The following is an 18,726-nucleotide window of genomic DNA, read 5'->3' as shown; positions in this document are numbered from 1 at the left end:
AAAAAAAAGCAGCTCAACCCTGGATAATTCTTATAAAAATTTCCACTGTTTTGGTCCTTTTGTTTTCCTAAAAAATATTAATAAATTGAAAGTTGTTAAGTCTTCTGTCGTGGAGGAGGGAAAGAATCCACCGCCCTAACCATTAACCGGTTTAAAACCCTCTTTGTGTTGAACTTTTGGCTTAGAATTTGTTTTTTCTTTCATCAAAAAGTGCAGCCATTTGGACTGGAATGAAGTGCAAGGCTCACTTTGCTCTTATCCTAAAAATAAAGTTCCCTATTTATTTTTTGGGGTTGTAGCAAGAGAAGGAGGAGATGGGTGGGGGACAGGGAGAAGAAGAAGACCATTTTGACTCCCTAAAGTAGGTATTTCCTGGAGGGGAAAAAGTAAGATATCATTTCGAAAGCATGAATTGTGAGCTCTGTGACATGCGAAGTTTGTATTTAGCAAAGAGCTGAAATGGGACAATGCTTACAATATTGTATGTGGCCCAGAATTGTGCGTTTGCGAAACAAATACCTTCCAGGTCACCTCTCTCTCTTTTCCACAGGAGGCTCAAAGATACTTTAAGCCACATTTTTGAAAATGTTCCCCACTCCCAAGGGTTCCCCCACCCCTTCGCTTTCTTTTTAAACAGCGGTAAGGATGGAGTTCCTAAAAACATAGGAAACACAGAAGAGGACTTTTAAAATATAGATATATATATATACACACACAAACAAACATTACTGAAAGGTAGATAAACTGGCCTTTAACTAATACGATGGTCCTTGACTGTTGAAAAGGTAATGAAAATGGTCATTTTTACTGGATGGAGCGGGAAGTGTTTCTATTACTGAAATGAAATATTAAACCTACAGAGCTGGTTTTACAAAGTAAAACCTTATAGGGGAGGGGGTGAATGAACAATGTAAAACATTAAAAACACAGTACACAGTGGAACCCGGTCTATTTGGCACCCCCCAACCCACACCCGACACCCAGCTATCCTATCTCACCCCAAAGGACACAGCAGGATGGGAGGAATGGGCTGTTTCCCCCTCTTCCCAGTCTCCCCATATGTGTGTGTATGTGTGTGAGGACACACCAGCCTTCACCAACTCAGTGCCGTTGAGTTAACGATGCTAGCTGTGGACAATGGGAGCTGCAGTCCCACACCCTTCGGGGGCAACTGGACTGGGGAAGGGCAGCATAGGTGCATTATGTGCACTGCATTTTTGCAGTACGTTCCAAGCTAGCCTCCGTGGCCTTAAGGGGCTACAGGGGTTTCAGGAAGACCCACAGAAACTGTTCCCTCTGTTTGCCAGGCTTCATGCACCACTACCCTCTCCGCCGTCCTCCCCCACTGCAACTCCCTCGCCTTCCTTTCCTGCCAAAAGGAAAATGTGATTAATCTCATGCAAGCTGCAAAACAAAACAGGCCAGAGAGAGAAGGGAGGGGGAACAACCTCTTTCTGGCTCTTGCAGCAGCTGCTCAGCAGAGAAAACAAACAGGAAGGCCTGGAGGAGTTTACTTTGGGGGACTACAAAGCCCAGACTCCCCCAGTCCAGGATTCCTGGAGTCTGGAAACTACAACTCCTTCGCAAAAAGGCCTAGAGTCTGGGGGTGGGGTAGACTAACTTCCAGAAACAGCCCCCCTCCCTCCAATGTCCCATAACCAGTGGCCATGTTAGTTGGGAGACTCTACATACAAATTTTCATCCCAAATAAGTTATCATTTTCTTAGCCTGGTTACTAATTAATAGTTCTTGGTGAGGGTTTTTTTTTTTTTTGGGGGGGGGGGGGAGGGTCTGTTCTGCAGAAGAATCTCCCTGCAATTCCACTGCAGAAAAGCAACATCTATTGTGATAGGGGGACCGGAAGGAGAGGAGAAAGACAGGGAAGAGAATATAGGAGTGTGTTGTAGTGGGAGGGTCCATGGGAGGACCCCACCCATTGGGGGAGGCTCCTCCTCTTTCCCCGTACAACACTCCCGGGATAGCGGGTGCAAGGAACAGGTGGCAGCAATACCACAGGACTGCGAAGACGTCGCAAGAGGGCTGCCACACATCACTGGGAGCAAAGGGGAAAGAAGAGGTTGTGCAAATTCACTAATGGTGTCTACCAAGCAAGAAGACATTCACTTGGGAGTGGGGAGGATTTGGGAGCTGGGGAGAAGAGGGGTTACCCTGTACCTATTTTTGCTATTTATTTATTTTATTTATTTATTTTTTACAGTCTTATCTATGAGGTGCCCCACTGATGCGAAGGAGGAAGGATCTCCGTGTCAGCTCAGATGCTCACCTATCCCGCACACCTCTGCACAGTTCTCTCACACGACCCAATCATCTTCCCTTCAGATCTCTTCCACACACATGCACACACATACGCACACAACTCTCTCAGAATGGAGGAGGGAGGAATTACACCATCCCCACACCCTACCCTCCCTTGCCTTCTCCCACAAATATTTCTGGCGCCTTTCTTCTCCCCTCCTTCTCTCCCCACGAGCCAACCTCCCTCTGTCCCCTCAAAGAAGGCTTCCTTTCTTCAGCCTCTCTGAAGCCGTGGGTTCTCCTCTGCTCTCGCGAAGCATGCTGCCCCCCATCGTCATGCCCCCGTTGGATCCGGCGCCCCCCTCGTGTACCTCACTCCGGCATGGGTTCATGGAATAGCTGAAGACACTGGGCAAGAAGGGGAGAGGTTGACCCTTGTCATCTGGGACGACCATGTTCAAAGCCACTGGCAGGGTGAAATTGTACGGGTAGGCTGCCAAGAGCTGATGCCCATACATTAACGGGTAGGGATCCGGGTAGAAGCTCACCTTACTGTCCCCATCACTGCTGCCCGCTTTCCCCACAGCATTGAATTGGATGGCGCTGGGATAGGCGAGGAACGAGGCCTTGTCCTCCAGATCCTTCCTCGTCCGATAGCTGCCCGGCACCAGTAATGGCAAAGGGTATTCCTGGACCGGGTACTGCTCCTCTTCCATCTCAGGAGGAGGCACCAGGACCTCCTTCTGGACCAGGCCGGTATGTGAGATGACAGGGTCTTGGAGGGAGTGTGGTAAACTAGGGGGAACTTCCACAAGGCTGGTGGCAGCCTCCAGAGTTGGTGGGTGGATGGGGAGCTCCTCAGGGAAAGGGGACTTGTCCCCATCTGGTGGTGGTGAACTTTCCTCTGGCAGCATTGGTGCAAGAGTCCGGACATCGTAAGGCGTCAGGTCCATGGGTGGAAGGTCATCTTCTGGTACTTCCTGCCGGCAGAGGGGGGCTTCCCCACTGGAGGATGACACCTGCATCTCTTGAGTGGTCTCTTCCTTCACAACGGGCGATGGTGTCACCGGAGGCACATCAGGGGTCTTCTTGGAATAGGCGATGACAGTGGTGGGAGTTGGCAATGGAGCTGGCTCGGGCTGCTTGCCTTCGTGCCGTTTCATGTGCCGACTGAGTGCTGCTGCGGTCTTGCAGACCTTTGTGCAGTGAGCACAGGTGAACTTTACCAAAGGCTTGCGGCCTACACGATGAGGAGTGCCTGGCATGGGTGCCAAGGAATGGTCCTCCTTACCAAGGCGTCCATGCACCCTCTCGTGTTTCCTCAGTTTCTTCAAAGCAGAGAAGAGTTTGCCACATACACTGCACTCATGCTTCCACTCCGAGCCCCGTATGCTCCCGGCTTTGGGTGGCTGATCCGTTCCTTCACCCTCAGATATGCCTCCAGGCACCTCAGTGGACAGTGGCTCACTGGTCCCCACACTGGCATCATCTTTGGTTTCCTCTTCCTCCTCCTCCTTTTCCCCAGCCTCCTTGGCCTTCTCTGTCCGTTTCATCCAACGCAAAGAACGCAGCTTGCGACGCCATCGGGACTTCTTCATCTTTGGCATGGCATTGCCACTGGTGCCACCACTGCCTCCACATGCCTTTCGTTTGGGCTTGTAGCTGTAGTATGGTCGCCACAGCTGGTCTTCAGTGTCTCCCCGATCACTGTCCTCCTCGCCACTCTCATTAGTGTATGACCGGTTGCCGTGCTTGCTGTGAAGTGCCAGTGTGGGATGCGGCTGCTGCTTCTCGTCATTCCGGTCACGGCCAAAATCAAAGCGCCTACTTCCAACACGACCACTCTTGTCCAACATGAGGTCCGTCTCTGAGATTCGCCGCTTGACTATGGCTTCTTCACCGATACGCACTGTAATCTGGCAGAGTGGTGCAGCACGGCTTTCAGATGTGGTGCCCACATATGCTGGCTTTGCCATGTAAGTCATGGTACGGCCAGCTCGCACACCCCTCACCCTGTGCCCATGTTCAGTCCCATTCTCTTCTGAAGCCCGCTCATCTGCCTTCTGAGACTGGATATAATCCTTCAGGACTTGCTTCTTGATGGGTTTGGCCACGACCGTGGCAGGCGAGGATTGTGGCAAGAGGAGTGGAGGCCCTGTATCTAACAATGCATCCGAAGATTTGCTGTTGTATGTGATTACTGAGGAGGTTTGCGACTTCACCGAAGTACTGTGGACTATCACGGAGGAAGCTGGCCGCCCATAGGCGATGACTGTGGGAGCCTCTGTGGGTGCTCCTGGCCGGTTGTCTGGCTGGGCCTTTTCATCTACTGGTGGGAGAACAGGCATCTCCCGGTCACTTGTGGGATCTTGCTGCTGAAAGTGTTCTTCCTCTGGAAGCTCTAATGAGCTGCCATTGGTAGTGAAGACAGAAGGGACATCGCTGGTACCCAGCGAGGAGACCAAGTTTCCATCTAAGGAGTCACTGTCCCCTAATGTCATAGGGATGGGCTGGGTGGGGAGCAAGAGGTTATCTGGTACCAGCCCTTGGCTGTAAGTCTTATAGGGTCTTTTTTGGGAACGCATGGGCAACAGCCGGTAGAGTTTCAGAGCATTGAGCTTAGGCTTATAGCCGCCATTTGGAGTCTTTTCTGAAGAGATAAGACCGGGATTGATTCCATGGAAGGCTTTCTGGTGGGTCTTCAGGTTGTAGTAGGTGACGAAGGTCTCCCAGCAGAAAATGCACTGGTAGCGCCGTTCACCTGTGTGCCAGACCTCGTGCTTGGTGCGATACTCGGCCAGGGCAAAGACTTTGTCACAGTAACGGCATGGGTACTTCCGCCGCCATGAATGGACGTTGGAGTGGCGCTTGAGGCTCGAAAGTGTCATGTAAGATCTCTCACAGACAGTGCAGAAATAGATGATGTGGCCATCCACCACTTTGACAAAGTGGTCTTGGTCAGAGATATAGTCCATACGTGTCAAGCCTCGATGGCGGAACATCACACCCTTCTTGGCTGATGCGGGTGCTCCCACTGGTTTGGAAGGTAGCACGAGATCCGGTGGCATCTCGCTGCCCTCTAAAGTGTTTTCCTTGGGCTTTTCGACTTCTTTGCATAACACTTCATGAGTCTGCAGCCGTTTGATGTGAATAAAGCCCTTTCCACAGTGGCGGCAGGACAATGAACGCCGTGTCCGGTGGAGCTTCATGTGGAGACTGAGGGCAGAAGATGTGGTGAAAGAACGACTGCAGGTTCCACAGCAGAAAGTGCTACTGGCGGGATAGGAAGCTCCTGACGGAGAAGAGCAAGCAGAGACAGGTGCCTGGGCCTCATCGTTGTTGGTGATGGAAGCAGAGGGATTGCCAGGAAGAGCATCCTGGTCCCAACCTGCACTCCCCTTCAGAACAAAAGCCAGGTCAGGCGGGGGTGGCAGTGGCACCGAGGTGACTGAGCTGAGGTTGTACAGGATCTTTGCCGTCTCTCTTTCATTGTCAGGGTGGGCGTCTTCTGCTGGACTGGATGCTTTGGCCAGCTCCTGGAAACAGAGTGGGCTGGAAGGCTCAGCTGAACGGGAAGGGCAGGTGAGGTCAATCGGTGATCCGCACAGCCTGGAGGAGATCACGCTGGAGTCGTCCATCTTTGCATCTGCTGAGGAGTCATCCAGATTCTCCAAGAGGGAGATGCCCAGACGCCGACCGACAGCTCCGATTTCTTTAGCGGCAGCTGGGCTGGGCACTGAGAGACGGGAGTTGTAGATGAAGTTGAGAATGTCAGAGAATACTTCAGCCTGGATGTCAGGAAGCTCCAGGATCTGGCCTGGCTGGCGGCACACCGAGTCCTCGGAAAGCACTTCCTTAAAGTACGGGCTGGAGGCTGCAAGGATGTTCTTATGGGCTTTGAACTTGGTGTCTTCAGCAATGATAGTGATGTCACAAAACTGGCCGCGCAGGCGCTGTTCATTCAACTGGACCAGAAGGGAGCTGGAGTGGCTGATGTCTGTGACCTCCACAACTGGAGCCATTGTGTTGTTTCCAACCTGTAGAAAGAAAGAGAGAGAGACAGAGTGAAAGACTAGGGCATCTTGGCATCTCACTTGTTCTCTATATGGCAGTGATGGTGGGGAACATAAGTTTCAATCTGGAAGAATGGTTTCGAGCTTCCCAAATTTACCAAGTTGAAACGGAAGGAGCCAAAGGCTCCAGTAGACACACAACCTTGCATCTTGGGATGCAAAGCCAACATCTCGAATTACACATATTCTAAAGTCATTACAGTGGCTGCCTATTAGCTTCCGGGCTCAGTACAAGGTGTTGGTTATTACCTACAAAGCTCAACATGGCCTGGGTCCAGTCTATTTGAAGGAACGCCTCCTCCCATATAATCCTTCCCATGCACTCCGTTCCTCTGGGAAAAATCTTTTACATCCAAAAAAGACCAGATTTGCGGTGACCTCCTGGAGGTCCTTTTCTGCTTCGGCTTCTAAAGCTTGGAATGACCTGCTGGAAGAGATTCGTCAATTATCCTCATTGGAGGCTTTTAAAAAAGCGACTAAAACCTTTCTCTTCCGGCAGGCCTTCCCTGAGTGATAACCGCCCAGAACCGATTCCATCTGTCCTTCCTATTATATCTCCTCGTCATTCGCGGATTGTAGAATAATCCTGTAGTGTTGTATTGTTATATATTTTAATCATGTTTTATGTTAATTTTATAGTTTGGGAGGGAGGGCTGGGTCAGGGTTTTGTGGGTTTTATTGTTTTTATATTGTGTATCACAAACTCTGTTGTTACCCGCCTCGATCCCCAAATGGAAGAGGCGGGATACAAATAAATATTTATTATTATTATTATTATTATTATTATTATTATTATTATTTAACATCTCAGGTTTTCTGATAATTATTATTATTATTATTATTATTATTATTAACCTTTATTTATAAAGCACTGTAAATTTACACAGCGCTGTACATACAATCTTTTAATTAGGCGGTTCCCTGCCCTCAGGAACAGAGGAGGAAGAGGAAAGAAGAATTGTAGGCTTTTCTTAGGTTGACCTTATAGGAGTAGAGCTGAATATTTCCTAGGAAAAGGAAACAGTCTTTTAGATCACAGGTGGGGAAATTGTGGGGTGTGGGCCACATATGGCTGCCCAAACGTCTGGCCAAGAAGACCCCAGTAGTCTCTAGAAAAAATTCAAAAACAAAAAAAGTGAGATTTTTCAAGTCATTTTCTTCTTGAGAACTGGGTCAAACACACAAGAGCACCTATAAATCTGATCAGGTTGTTTTTCCTCATTCCCTGCCCCCAGGCTTTATTTCAGCCATTAAATTGACCCAAAATTGTGGTTTTGGAAATAAAATGTTCCCACCCCTTATTTAAAAGAGAGCCAGAATTAGGGGGCTTTGAGGAAGGGGAACGATGGCAAGATAGGGCTGGCAGGTGTGTTACCTGACATTCAGGGAAGAATAGGGTGTTGAAGTGAAGAGGGATGAGGTTACAAGCTATAGGTAGTAGAACAGCTAATTTCTCAGGAAAGATATGCAGCAGGGGGAAAGGTGACCTAACAATCCGGGCATAGTCTGAATGCATGCAAATATGTGAGAAGGGGTGACTGAAGGGAGCCAAAATCTGAGGCCAGGAGGGGGACCAAGGAGCCACAGATTCTTCTTTCTTGTCCAAAAAGGTCACTGGTCCGCTTGCCTGGCCTAAACAACCGATGATGCATTGGGGACAGGAGGAAGTCCCCATGCCTCTCCCCACAAGCCAGCTTTGTTTCTTTTACCCATTTTCCTTTTGTATTTACATCTCTCTCTCCTTTCCTCTCCTTTCTTTGGGGAGCCATTTTGCTCAAGGAGTTCCCCCAGCTGGCAGCCTAAAATGGCTGAAGGAAACAAAGTCTGGTGCCAACTCGGATTAACAGGCGATGTGCCGGCCCAACCCACTTTGATTCAGAGCAGGCACTGAGGCCGGTTCAAGTGGCTTGCCCCGTTGCCTCAGAAGCTCACTGGGCTGGCTCCTTCGGCTTGGCATTTCCTTGTGCCAAGCACTGGCAGGCACCTTTCCTGGCCCTCTTCATTGAGCATGGCCCCTGAAGGCATGCTCTTACTCCCCTCTTTGATGAGAGAACTTATGGCATGTGAGGGGTATGTGTGCGTGCATGTGCAACAGTGGTGTCAGTTGTGTCTTTATCTGTTTCTCTACCCTTGTCACGCACAAACACACTCCTCCTCTTCCTCTTTCCACCTTTCTCTTGATCTAGGAAGAGGTAACCAGGCCTCATGTCAGCCTAAGGTCATGTCAACCTGCAGGAATGGAAAGGGGGTGTGGGTCTTCTTGTAAACGTCTATTGTGCAAGCATGCATTGGGTGGGCAAGGGAAGGAGCTGGTGAGGGGGTATGTGCATAATGCAATGACAACAATACCTTGAGGGGTTCGCTCTCTCACACAGAGACACATACACACTGACACACAATCATACACAGATGCATGCATGCATGCGCACTCACACACACGCACAATCCCTTCCTGGCTGTGACGGGAGTATCCAAACGGAAAGGAAGTTTCTATGGAAACAGGCCGGGATGACGAAGAGAGAACGGGTTGTGGAGGAAGGGAAGGGAGAGGCGGTGTGGTTGTGGGGGGAGCATAGATTTTGAGGAGGGGGACTGGGGGTTACGTTGGGGGGCCATGGCATGGAGGGGCAATGAGCAATTGAAAGGACCCTCCAGGGTCCTCTGGGGGGATTCCAAACACTGTGCAATCTGGGATTGCAATCTGTTTCCAGTAGATGTCAAGTGGATCCACTTGATCCAACTTTCCCTTCCAGGCTTCTAAGAGACCCCCGGCCTCCTCATGGCCATCTCTTGACACTAATTTATTGGTGATTTCTAGAGTGATTTTATTCCTGATCCCAGATCCCACTGGTCAATATAACCGAATGCTATCCAGCCACACATGAGAAATCACAGGAGACCACGAAGTTGTTTTGGGACGATGCAGCCCCTTTTCAAGAAAACTTCCAAGGCTGCTTCTGAATTAGAACTCTGTTCCTCTAAGGTGGTTTGTTGAGTGGTGAAAGACACTCTGCACATGCCTGGAAATCAATGCTGTCACATTGCTTTCAGAGGATGAACCTTGGCTCAAGAGTAAAATCTAAACTGAAATACAGGCTGAGTATCCCCTTAACCAAAATGCTTGAGACCAGAAATGATTTGGATTTTGGAATTTTTTAGATTTTGGAATATTTACATCTATATGGTATTTTGGAGATGGGACCCAAGTCGAAACATTACATTCATTTATGTTTCATATACATGTTATAAACATAGCCTGAAAGTAATTTTACATACAATATCTGTAATCATTTTGTGCATGAAGCAAAGTTTGTGTACACTGAAATCTCAGAAAGCAACAGTATTACTATCTCAGCCACCCATGTGGACAATTTCAGATTTTGGAATTCTGGATACGGGAGACTCAACCTGTACTGTGAGTACATCAAAGGGAGCGAAATGAACTCCTATCAGCATTAGGTATGATCTTCTTGTTATCTATTTGGCATGTGAGTAATAATATTTAATGATTTTCACCACACAGGGCACGTTTTCTCCAGTTTTCAACCAAGCCTGCCATCTTCAACACAGTGAGGAACATGCAAAATGAAAGAAACAATCGCAGAAAAGAAAATGAAAGCCAAAATGGATTTTTTCCCCCTCCCTTCCAGTTGCAAGAAATAAACACCAGAAGAGGAGGAGTGGCAGAGGAACATTTGGATTCGAGGGACAGTGTGGCTCTCTCCATTTTTCCTGCAGTTTAAAGAAGCAGAACTGGGTCGGGCTTTGAGACTGCGTTGTTGTGCGGGCGAGAGAGAGACCGAGAAGGACTGGATAAGGGAAACATGCAAGTCAAGCATAAACAAGAGGAGACGACGGATGGATTTTTGCGGCCCTCTGTGAGTCACGGAGGCTGAGGTCAGCAGATTGACTCGGGAGCGGCCGCGCTGCAATGCCGAATCTGTGCACCACAGGAGAGCAAATATGAGGCGAGAAGGAGTTACCTGTGCCAGTCAGACTGTATTGACTTGTATGCGGATTCAAAGTATCTCCAAAAAAGCGAGACAGACTGTCTAAAAATTTGAGATAATACCACCCGGAGGGGTAAACACCCTTGTCCTGTGACTGGAAAAACTCCTAGGTACTGACAACATTTGGCACACCTTCTGAAAAACACTGTTTACTAAATCCCAAATGCCAAAACCTTTCGATTGCAGTGTTTATAGAACTCAACTGGAGGAGACTCAGGTTCAAATCACCTACTTGGCTCTCTCTTTCTTTTTCAACAGAAACTACCTCGCAGGGCTATTGCAAAGATTAAATAGGAAAGCTCTTTATCTCTTGCTCCAAGAAACTGGAAGGAAAAGGCAGAGGATCCTGTAACCAATAATCATAATAGCAATTCTCACAAGCAGGACTTGGAAAGGCTTGAGATAGCTGCTGAACCAACACCTGCTCGCTGATTCATCTCCTAACCTAAATAAAAATTGCAGGAAATAATATAAAGTGGGCACACGACTCCACATCCTTCTGCCTCCCACTCTAAAGCTAGGAAGCCCCAGAAAGGCATCAGAACTAGCTGACACTATCTCCCTTCCACATGCCAAATTGTATATTTTGTCACACATCTACCCTTGCGGCACTGTAAATTTTAGGCTTTATATTCCAAGGGTTCAGAAAACTCTATTTTGCTTATAGAATTCCAATAAGGTACCATATTTGCTGAAAAGATGGAATAAATAACTAAGAGATGGCAGACTTCAGGTAGCAAGCCTAAAAGAAAAACCCTCCGGAGCAGAGTACAGATTGCGTCTCCTTAATCCAGAATTCCAAAATCCAAAATACTCCAAAATCCAATATTGTCCATATGGGTGGCTGATATAGTAACGCTTTTGCTTTCTGATGGTTCATTGTACACAACCTTTGTTTCATGCAGAAAATTATTTTAAAAATATTATGTATAAAATTATAAGGGGGGGGGGGGGAGAACTGAAATACCCATTCCCACCACAGCCACCCCAATTTTATGTGGTTCAGACCAAAATCTGTTAGGAAAGATTGTTGTTCTTCATCAAGGATACAGAATCAGGGTCTGAACTGCAGCCCATGTACACTTGGAGTACAAAATCACCTTCAGGCTATATTTATATTTAAATATAAATATTTAAATGGCCTTTCGCCGGCAAGCAAAGACATTTTTATTCCAGAAAGCTTTTTAAACTCATGCAGGCCAGTTTTATTGGGGGATGGGGGGTTGCTTTAGATTATTTTTAACCTGTATGTTTTAAATTTTGTATGTTCATAGAATCAGTCGCCACTCCTTTTCTCAGGGGATCTGTTCCGGACCCCCTTGCAAAAATGGAATTTCACTTATATTCAAGCCCCATTGTTTCTTCCTCCATTCGTTCCTTGCACATAAGTGAGGGATGCGAGTTTGAAAACCATGAGAAGGGGGGGGCTGTATTTAATTTTTTTTTTACTGTTTTAATTGTTTTTTAAAGTGTTGTTTTAGTGTTTTGTGTGTGTGTGTGTATGTTGTGAGCCGGCTTGGGTCCCAACTTGAGAGAAAGGCAGGATAAAAATAAAAATAAAATAAAATAAATGTATCCAAAATGCTTGGGACTAGAAGTGTTTGGGATTCAGATTATGGAATATCTGCATATACATAATAAGATCACTTGGAGATGGGACCCAAGTCTAAACATGAAATTCAAATTTTGTTTTGTATACACCTGTATACAAAATAATAATGAATTTCATGTTGAGACTTGGGTCCCTGCTCCAAGTTACCTCATTATATATATAAGGGAATATATGCCAGTATTCCAAAATCTGAAACAATCCCAAACACTTCTCTTCCCCAGCATTTTGGATCAGGGAAACCCAACCTGTAACAACAGGCCTAAGGGTTGCTATGGCAATCTGCAGGCCCAGAAAATCGGCAATATAATAAAAAGCGCTGTTATTGCCCTGAAGTTCAGCAAAGAAACAGCCTCAGTTCAGCCACTATAGATACAGGAGGGTTATAAGAAGTGGAATAGCAGGAAGAAAGGAAGGAAGGAAGGAAGGAAGGAAGGAAGGAAGGAAGAAAGAAAGAAAGCAAGAAAGAAAGAAAGAAAGAAAGAAAGAGGCCTGTTGCTGTTGCCATGGTGACGTGATACGGATCCCGGAGTAGATAGGCCTCAGCCAGGCGATCTTGAGAAATGTACGCTTTGTACACTTGTATACTTTAAATTTTATACTTTAGTTTAAGATGTCTTTGGAGTTTAAGCATTTTATTTTATCTTCAAGAGGGGAGAGAAAGATCTCATCTGCACTGCATAAATAATGTGGCTTGACAACACTTTAAATGCCACAGCTCCAGCCTATGGAATCCTGGGATTTCTGGTTTGTTGCGGCACCAAAGTTCTCTGACAGAGAAAGCAGAATTCTCAAAAAACTACAAGTCCCAGGAATCCACAGCACTAAGCCCCGCGGCAGTTGAAATGGTGTCAAACTGCATTATTTCTGCAGAGCAGATTAGTTGTTTTTGAGCTCTTTTGGAGACTTATGGCTACCCTAAGCCAAAGCTATAATGGGGCTTTCTTGGCAAGATTGGTTCAGAGGGTTGCCATTGACTTCCCCTGAGGCTGAGAGAGTGTGACTTCTTGCCCAAGATCACCCAGTGGGTTTCATGGCCAAACTGGGAATCGAACACTGGTTTCCAGAGTCATATTCAACACTCAAACCACTACGCCATGCCAGCTCTTCACAGATTAAACCTAAGACTATTTTACAATACAGTGGGCGCTTGGTATCCATTAGGGTTTGGTTCCAGGACCCCCCATGGATAACAGAATCCATGGATGCTCAAGTCCCACTAAATACAAGGGCATAGTGAAATGGTGTCCCTTGCATCTTGGATATTATTGTTATTGTGGCGTGATTTTATGGTTGTAATCCCGCTTCGATCCATCGGGAGAGGCAGGAAAATACAAATAAAAAATTATTATTATTATTATTATTATTATTATTATTTATTGTACAGTTTTCTCTTTTTAAACTATATTTTATTCTTTTAATAACCTATCTATTTTAATACTGTAATAATTCAATTCCATTTTAATGTACCAATTTCCTATGTTTTTAATTGTACTGTTCTTTTAATGATGCAAGCCGCTCTGAGTCCAAGTTCTGGGGAAAGCGCGGGATACAAATAAATATGATGATGACGACGATGAAGCTTTTTGAAATTCACATTTTAAAAAATATTTTAAAGTCGTGGATGCTTGAATCCGTGGATAAAGAATCCATGGATACGGAGGACTGGCTGTACATCCTCAGGGGCAAGTTTTTGCAATACGACAAACTGCGACAACAAGCCAAAGGACAGAGGCGCCAAGTGTGGGAAGATCTAGGCTGAGCCTGCGCTACCGCAGAGAAGTGCAAGCCTAGAGAGGTGCAAGCAATCCTATGGGGGGTTGCTATGGGAACCACATCCAGCTGTAGAGGTCTGGCCTAGATCCAGTCCCGGTTGCCGTAGAGACCCAAGTAAGGGAGTAGCATCTGGCCTAGATACAGCCACCGTTGCTATGGAGACTGGAACAGGATAAACTGGTGGGTCTGGAAGCAGGCGGCATTTCCATAGAGACCCAAACAAGAATGGCCAGACCTACCCAAGAGGCCCCCCATGGCTGGCAATAGCTCAGGAGTCGGGAGGAAGGTGAGGAAGATGGAGGTTGCCTTACCGGGACACGCTGACCACATCTACCGGGGATCTGCGCTGCTCTTCTTCAAGTCGCTGCCTCCAAATTTGCCGGAGCAGGAACCTCTGGAGTAGGAAAGAAAAACAAGAGGCAGGAATTAACGCTGACTTTTTAAAAAGTTGCATCTGCCACATGACCGTTTGGCCCCCAAACTCAACTGTTAGCATGACGTCCAGCGCCAAATCTTAATCACTGAAATGGCAAAGCAAACAAATGGCTGAAGCGCTAAAATGCTGTCGGTGGCACGATCTCTGGAGAAGGAAACCATTACCCGAAATTATCTGTGTTCATTATTAATCCCACCCACATCCTTTCCACCTTCGTTTTGCATCTAGAGAATACATCTTCTTTCCCCAAAACAATGCACTGTGGATCTTTTTGCTCTTACAGCGGGCTGAAATTTGGGATTTTACGGAAGACAAAATAAAGGGTCACATGGCAAGTCAGAGACAGGTTATGCAGGAAATAAGAGCCTGCAATATTAAGAATATATGAATAGACTCACCAACCTCACGGGAGAGGCAGAACATGCATCCAGCATAATCCGCAAGTCTGGATTCAAATTTCATCCTTCACTCATGAGAACTAGGAACGTGCTTTGCAATATAAATAAAATTAAAACGCAAAGATTTCCCAGGAATTCAAGTAAATTGCCTACGTCCAGTTTCCAGGCAATGGACTACATCCATGAAAGGAGAAAAATATTTCAGAAGATTGAGACCCACTGTTTTCCATCGGTCAAATATGCATTGACTGGGACATATCTTTTACGTTCAGTCCCAGTCGCACTGAATGCTTACATGAGGCCGGGCTAGTAATAAGAACAAAAGCAATTCCCACTGCACTTTTGGTTTTTTGGTTTTGGCAAAAAGAAGGCTAATATAAGCAGGGGGGGGGGGGGGGAAATGCCTTCAACATCTGTCCCTGAAAATGTTCTGCCGAACTGCCATTTTGAGAAAAAAAGCTGCGCCCACAGAAGTCATGAAGCATCAACCCTATCCACGCTCACACTAAAATAAAAGTATGATGCCTTTTACTAAAAATATCCAACTTTAGATAGATTTGGTTTGCTACAGAAACGAAAAATCGCAAGGTGCTCCTCGCTAATAAACTGGAGATTTGAGAGCGAAGATTCAGGAAAAGAACGACAACCACTGCGCTTATATCCACCTCCTGAAAGAAAAAATTAATAAATCTAGGCTGCTGAGAAATAATAATTTTAAAAATATCACCAGACTAGCGTTTCTATTTTTATAAACCTGGTTCCCTAACTTCTGGCAGCATTTTCCTGAAGACTGCACAGCCATTCGCCTTGAAAAATTTCATCCCACTCATCCAAACTCTCTTAAGCTTCCTAAGCATTCTTACCATTTTAAGAGGAAAATAAATACCCACAGGAATTCTGGAGTGGGCTGTGCTGTGTACAGAACTCGTGGATTTTATCACGGGCTTTGGGCTTCAAAAACCTTCTCTGCTTGCACACCCCAAAAATTCAGCAGTGCATCTTGGGTTCAAATCCTGTCGCTCACCAGGCACAACTATGAAACCCAAACTCCCGAAAGCCTGAGTCCGATTCTGCTAAGTACTAGACGTCATTCCCCTATACTGCAAGATCTTCAGTCCTGGCTCCCACCCTCCAAATGCATCTCCGCCACCACTGTCGGAAAACTCAGATGTCAGCTTCTGGGATGGTTGCCTACCCTGCTTTCCCTAGAAGACTTAACAGGGACTACAGCCCCCACCATGTTTCGACCATCTCCCCCAAACCACCGAGAGCGTTGAGCCTCTTCTGGGCTTGAAGTGCACAGCAAACCTGATCCCCTTCCATTTCCGGAGAGCCTGTGATCTCAGCAGAGCCGCCTGTGTTGCGTTAGCAGCATCCACCTCCCAGAGCTTAGCACTCGAAAAATGCAGCAAGGCAGAAGGCGAAAAGGGGGGAGGCTTTTTAGCTGCCAACTAAAAAAGAGGCCGCAGCCTCCAAGAGTCACTGCCTCTTCCATCCGGCAGCAGAAGTCTCCCGCATAATGGATCAGGTCACAAGGATCATTGTGGCCGAGATGGGTTGTCCATGTGCAAATCAGAAACCAGAGCTGCTTTCACACGCGTGTCCCTATTACCGCTTGGGGTAACTCAAGACGGGGACTTGATCTGTCACGCTTGGAGATTTGTTTTGCACAGCAGTCTCAGGGACCGGCTTGTGATAAATACCCACTCACAACAGGAAAATAGCAACGAGGAAGACGAGAACCATACGACTGTAGCGAAGGAATTGTCAAATGCAGTTTAGGGATGTGGGTCAGGCAGACAGGAACAGTCTCAATGCAGAACTGCCGCCAGCATGACAAAATGCGGTCTCTATGTTCTCCTTTGCGGTACGCATGACACCATTATGGGATGAACAATGCCGACAAGAAATAAAATAAGTTGTCACATGCAGGCCAGTGTTTTGAAGGAGGGGGGTCTTTCAGGCCCAAGCGGAGAAATGTAATGAAGCGTGTCAGGCCAAATCCGACAGAATTCGCTTCTGTGTTTCTCACCGGAAATCAGAATGCAATTGTGTTAAGTACATCAGTAGATCCGGATATAACCAGAGCATAAAAATAAGCTGTTGGCAGCTTATTTACATGCAGCTGACAGCGACCAGAGCTTGGGAAAGTTACTCTTCCTTTGGACAAGGACTCTTAAGAAATTTGTTGTGCTGAAAAGTTACTTTTCCAAGCTCTGAAAGGAAAGGGGTTGATGTCTTGGATCGAACTTGATACGTTCCTGAATAGGAGTGAAAAATTCAGAGCCATGAGGAGATGTGTGCCTCCATGGTGGCATCTGGGGTAGTTTCACACCCTCCAAATATCCCAGTTTTGCAGGGATGGTCCCAATTAATCCTCTGCCTTCCCACTTTTTCAGTTGTTTTTAAAATGTCCCAGTTTCTCCCTCCTCCCCCCACTCTTCCCATTTGTCCTCGGCTTATTTCAATTACTGCAGACTAAATATGCAATGGCAAATCTCCTCTGAGGAAATCTTACCAAGAAAACCCCATGATAGATTTGCCTTAGCATCATGAAAACGACTAGAAGGTACACAACGGCAAACTGAATTCAAACAAACTGAAGTAGTCTGCACTCAGTCCACTTAATGGGATGGGAGAGCATGGGGGAGACTTGTGCCCTTCCCAGTAGGTTCAGGGAAACATAAACTGCTGCAGCCTCCCCAAGCTTGTGTGTTCTTCCTCATTAATAGCATTTGCCATCCTGACCGCACTCTGATGCTCCTTGGCCACACGTGTCCCACTTTTCACATGTGAAATGTTGGCGGGTCTGCAGTTTTGGCGCGTTGTGGTACCTCAATCTGGATTTAAAAAGTGCACATTGAGACTCCTTTGGGTGCACAAGAGAACGACAACAGATGCGACACGTCAGGAGGATGACTCAGTTGCAAATAGATGGCACTGGGGGGGGACATGGGTTAGGAATGGTTTGACTCAACTTCTGAGCGCTTGCAAAAAAGAGTCAGGTGATGTCATCGCGAAGCTAATAAATAACCCCAATGAATTATTCTTTTTTCCCCTTTTAAGCCACACAAGAAAATTGCTTTGAAGCCAAAGGAAGTAGCCAAGTGCTCACAAATAATTAACCAAAACAGAAAACACACAAAAAAAGGAAACCAGACACTGAATGTCACTGTAGAAACATCAAAATACTTGACCTCTTTTCCTCCTCTTTTTTTTTAAAAACAAACCCTAATGACTAAACAGCAAAGGAAGTCACTTAATAGGAGGGCATGCCACAGCAACCATATTTGACACCCGTTGTTGCCGAAGAGGCACAAGATCTTGAACTTGGAGCCTAGGAAAGGGAAGGAAGGGCTAGTACCAGTACCGGCTGGTTCAAATGGTTCCAGAGTAAAGCTGATCTTATTTGGGTTTGCACCCTTCCTTTGGAATCCCCCTGTATTAAGAGACTAAAAGGATTTTATTAGACCACTGTTGCTTTAAAAAGGAGGCATGCCCATTCTGGGACTCAATGCATGCGGGGCCAATAACTATGGCAGGAATCAAAGGCACGGAAGAGATCTGAAGGAGGATTGGACAAGTTGCCTATGATGACACACCACTACCTTCACCCCATCCCCCTTTCCCGCTGCCTTCTCCAGTGACTAAAAAAAGCACAGTGAAATAAACACACTCACCACGCTCACTCGGTGCATGGGCACTCCCTTTGTAAAACCCAGGCAGAAGGCACAGTCTGTTCATAAACACACCTTCGCAGCCAATCGCACATTGCAACCCAGCACAGAACTCTGGGCTTTGTATAAGCATCTCCAGGTGTGCAAAATCTGGAGCATGAGATCATTCTTTCAAGCAGGAGGGTTGGAAAAGGGTGCTCCTGGACACACAAAATTCTAAGAGTTGGGCCTTCTTGTGCAACCCTGTTTGCCGTGCAACACAACTAAAAAGCAAGCCAGAAAGATGCCCATCCAACCTCTGCTGAAAAGCCTAGAAAGATGGCGCGTCACTGCCCTCCATGGCAGTTCACTCCAGAGCTGAACTGTAAAGAAGTTATTCCTAAAGTTGAAGTGGAATCTCTTTTCCTGTAGTTTGTATCCATTGCTTCATTGTGTCCTATTTTCTGGAGCAGCACAAAACAAGCTTGCTCCATTCTCAAGATGACATCCTT

The 18,726-nt window shown here is 46.6% G+C and overlaps 1 protein-coding gene across 5 annotated transcripts in view; it reads right to left on the bottom strand.

Annotated features, from left to right (window-relative positions):
* The window catches only part of ZBTB4 (zinc finger and BTB domain containing 4), a 50,997-nt gene continuing 32,271 nt past the window's right edge, over positions 1-18,726 (bottom strand). For 2 of the 5 annotated variants that reach the window (XM_089479833.1, XM_089479832.1), the window contains 2 exons: positions 14,036-14,118; positions 1-6,293 (listed from right to left, as the gene is read on the bottom strand). In XM_089479833.1, coding sequence (XP_089335959.1) covers positions 2,511-6,278 — 3,768 coding nt within the window. In that variant the 5' untranslated portion in view covers positions 6,279-6,293; positions 14,036-14,118 and the 3' untranslated portion in view covers positions 1-2,510. The other 3 variants (XM_089479831.1, XM_089479836.1, XM_089479834.1) reach the window with 3 other exon arrangements.

The sequence above is a fragment of the Sceloporus occidentalis genome, unplaced genomic scaffold, assembly GCF_023333645.1.
Source record: "Sceloporus occidentalis isolate IW3139 unplaced genomic scaffold, rSceOcc1.0.p SCAF_14, whole genome shotgun sequence".
NCBI classification, from domain to species: domain Eukaryota; kingdom Metazoa; phylum Chordata; class Lepidosauria; order Squamata; family Phrynosomatidae; genus Sceloporus; species Sceloporus occidentalis.
This window is presented reverse-complemented; position numbering and strand designations above follow the sequence as displayed.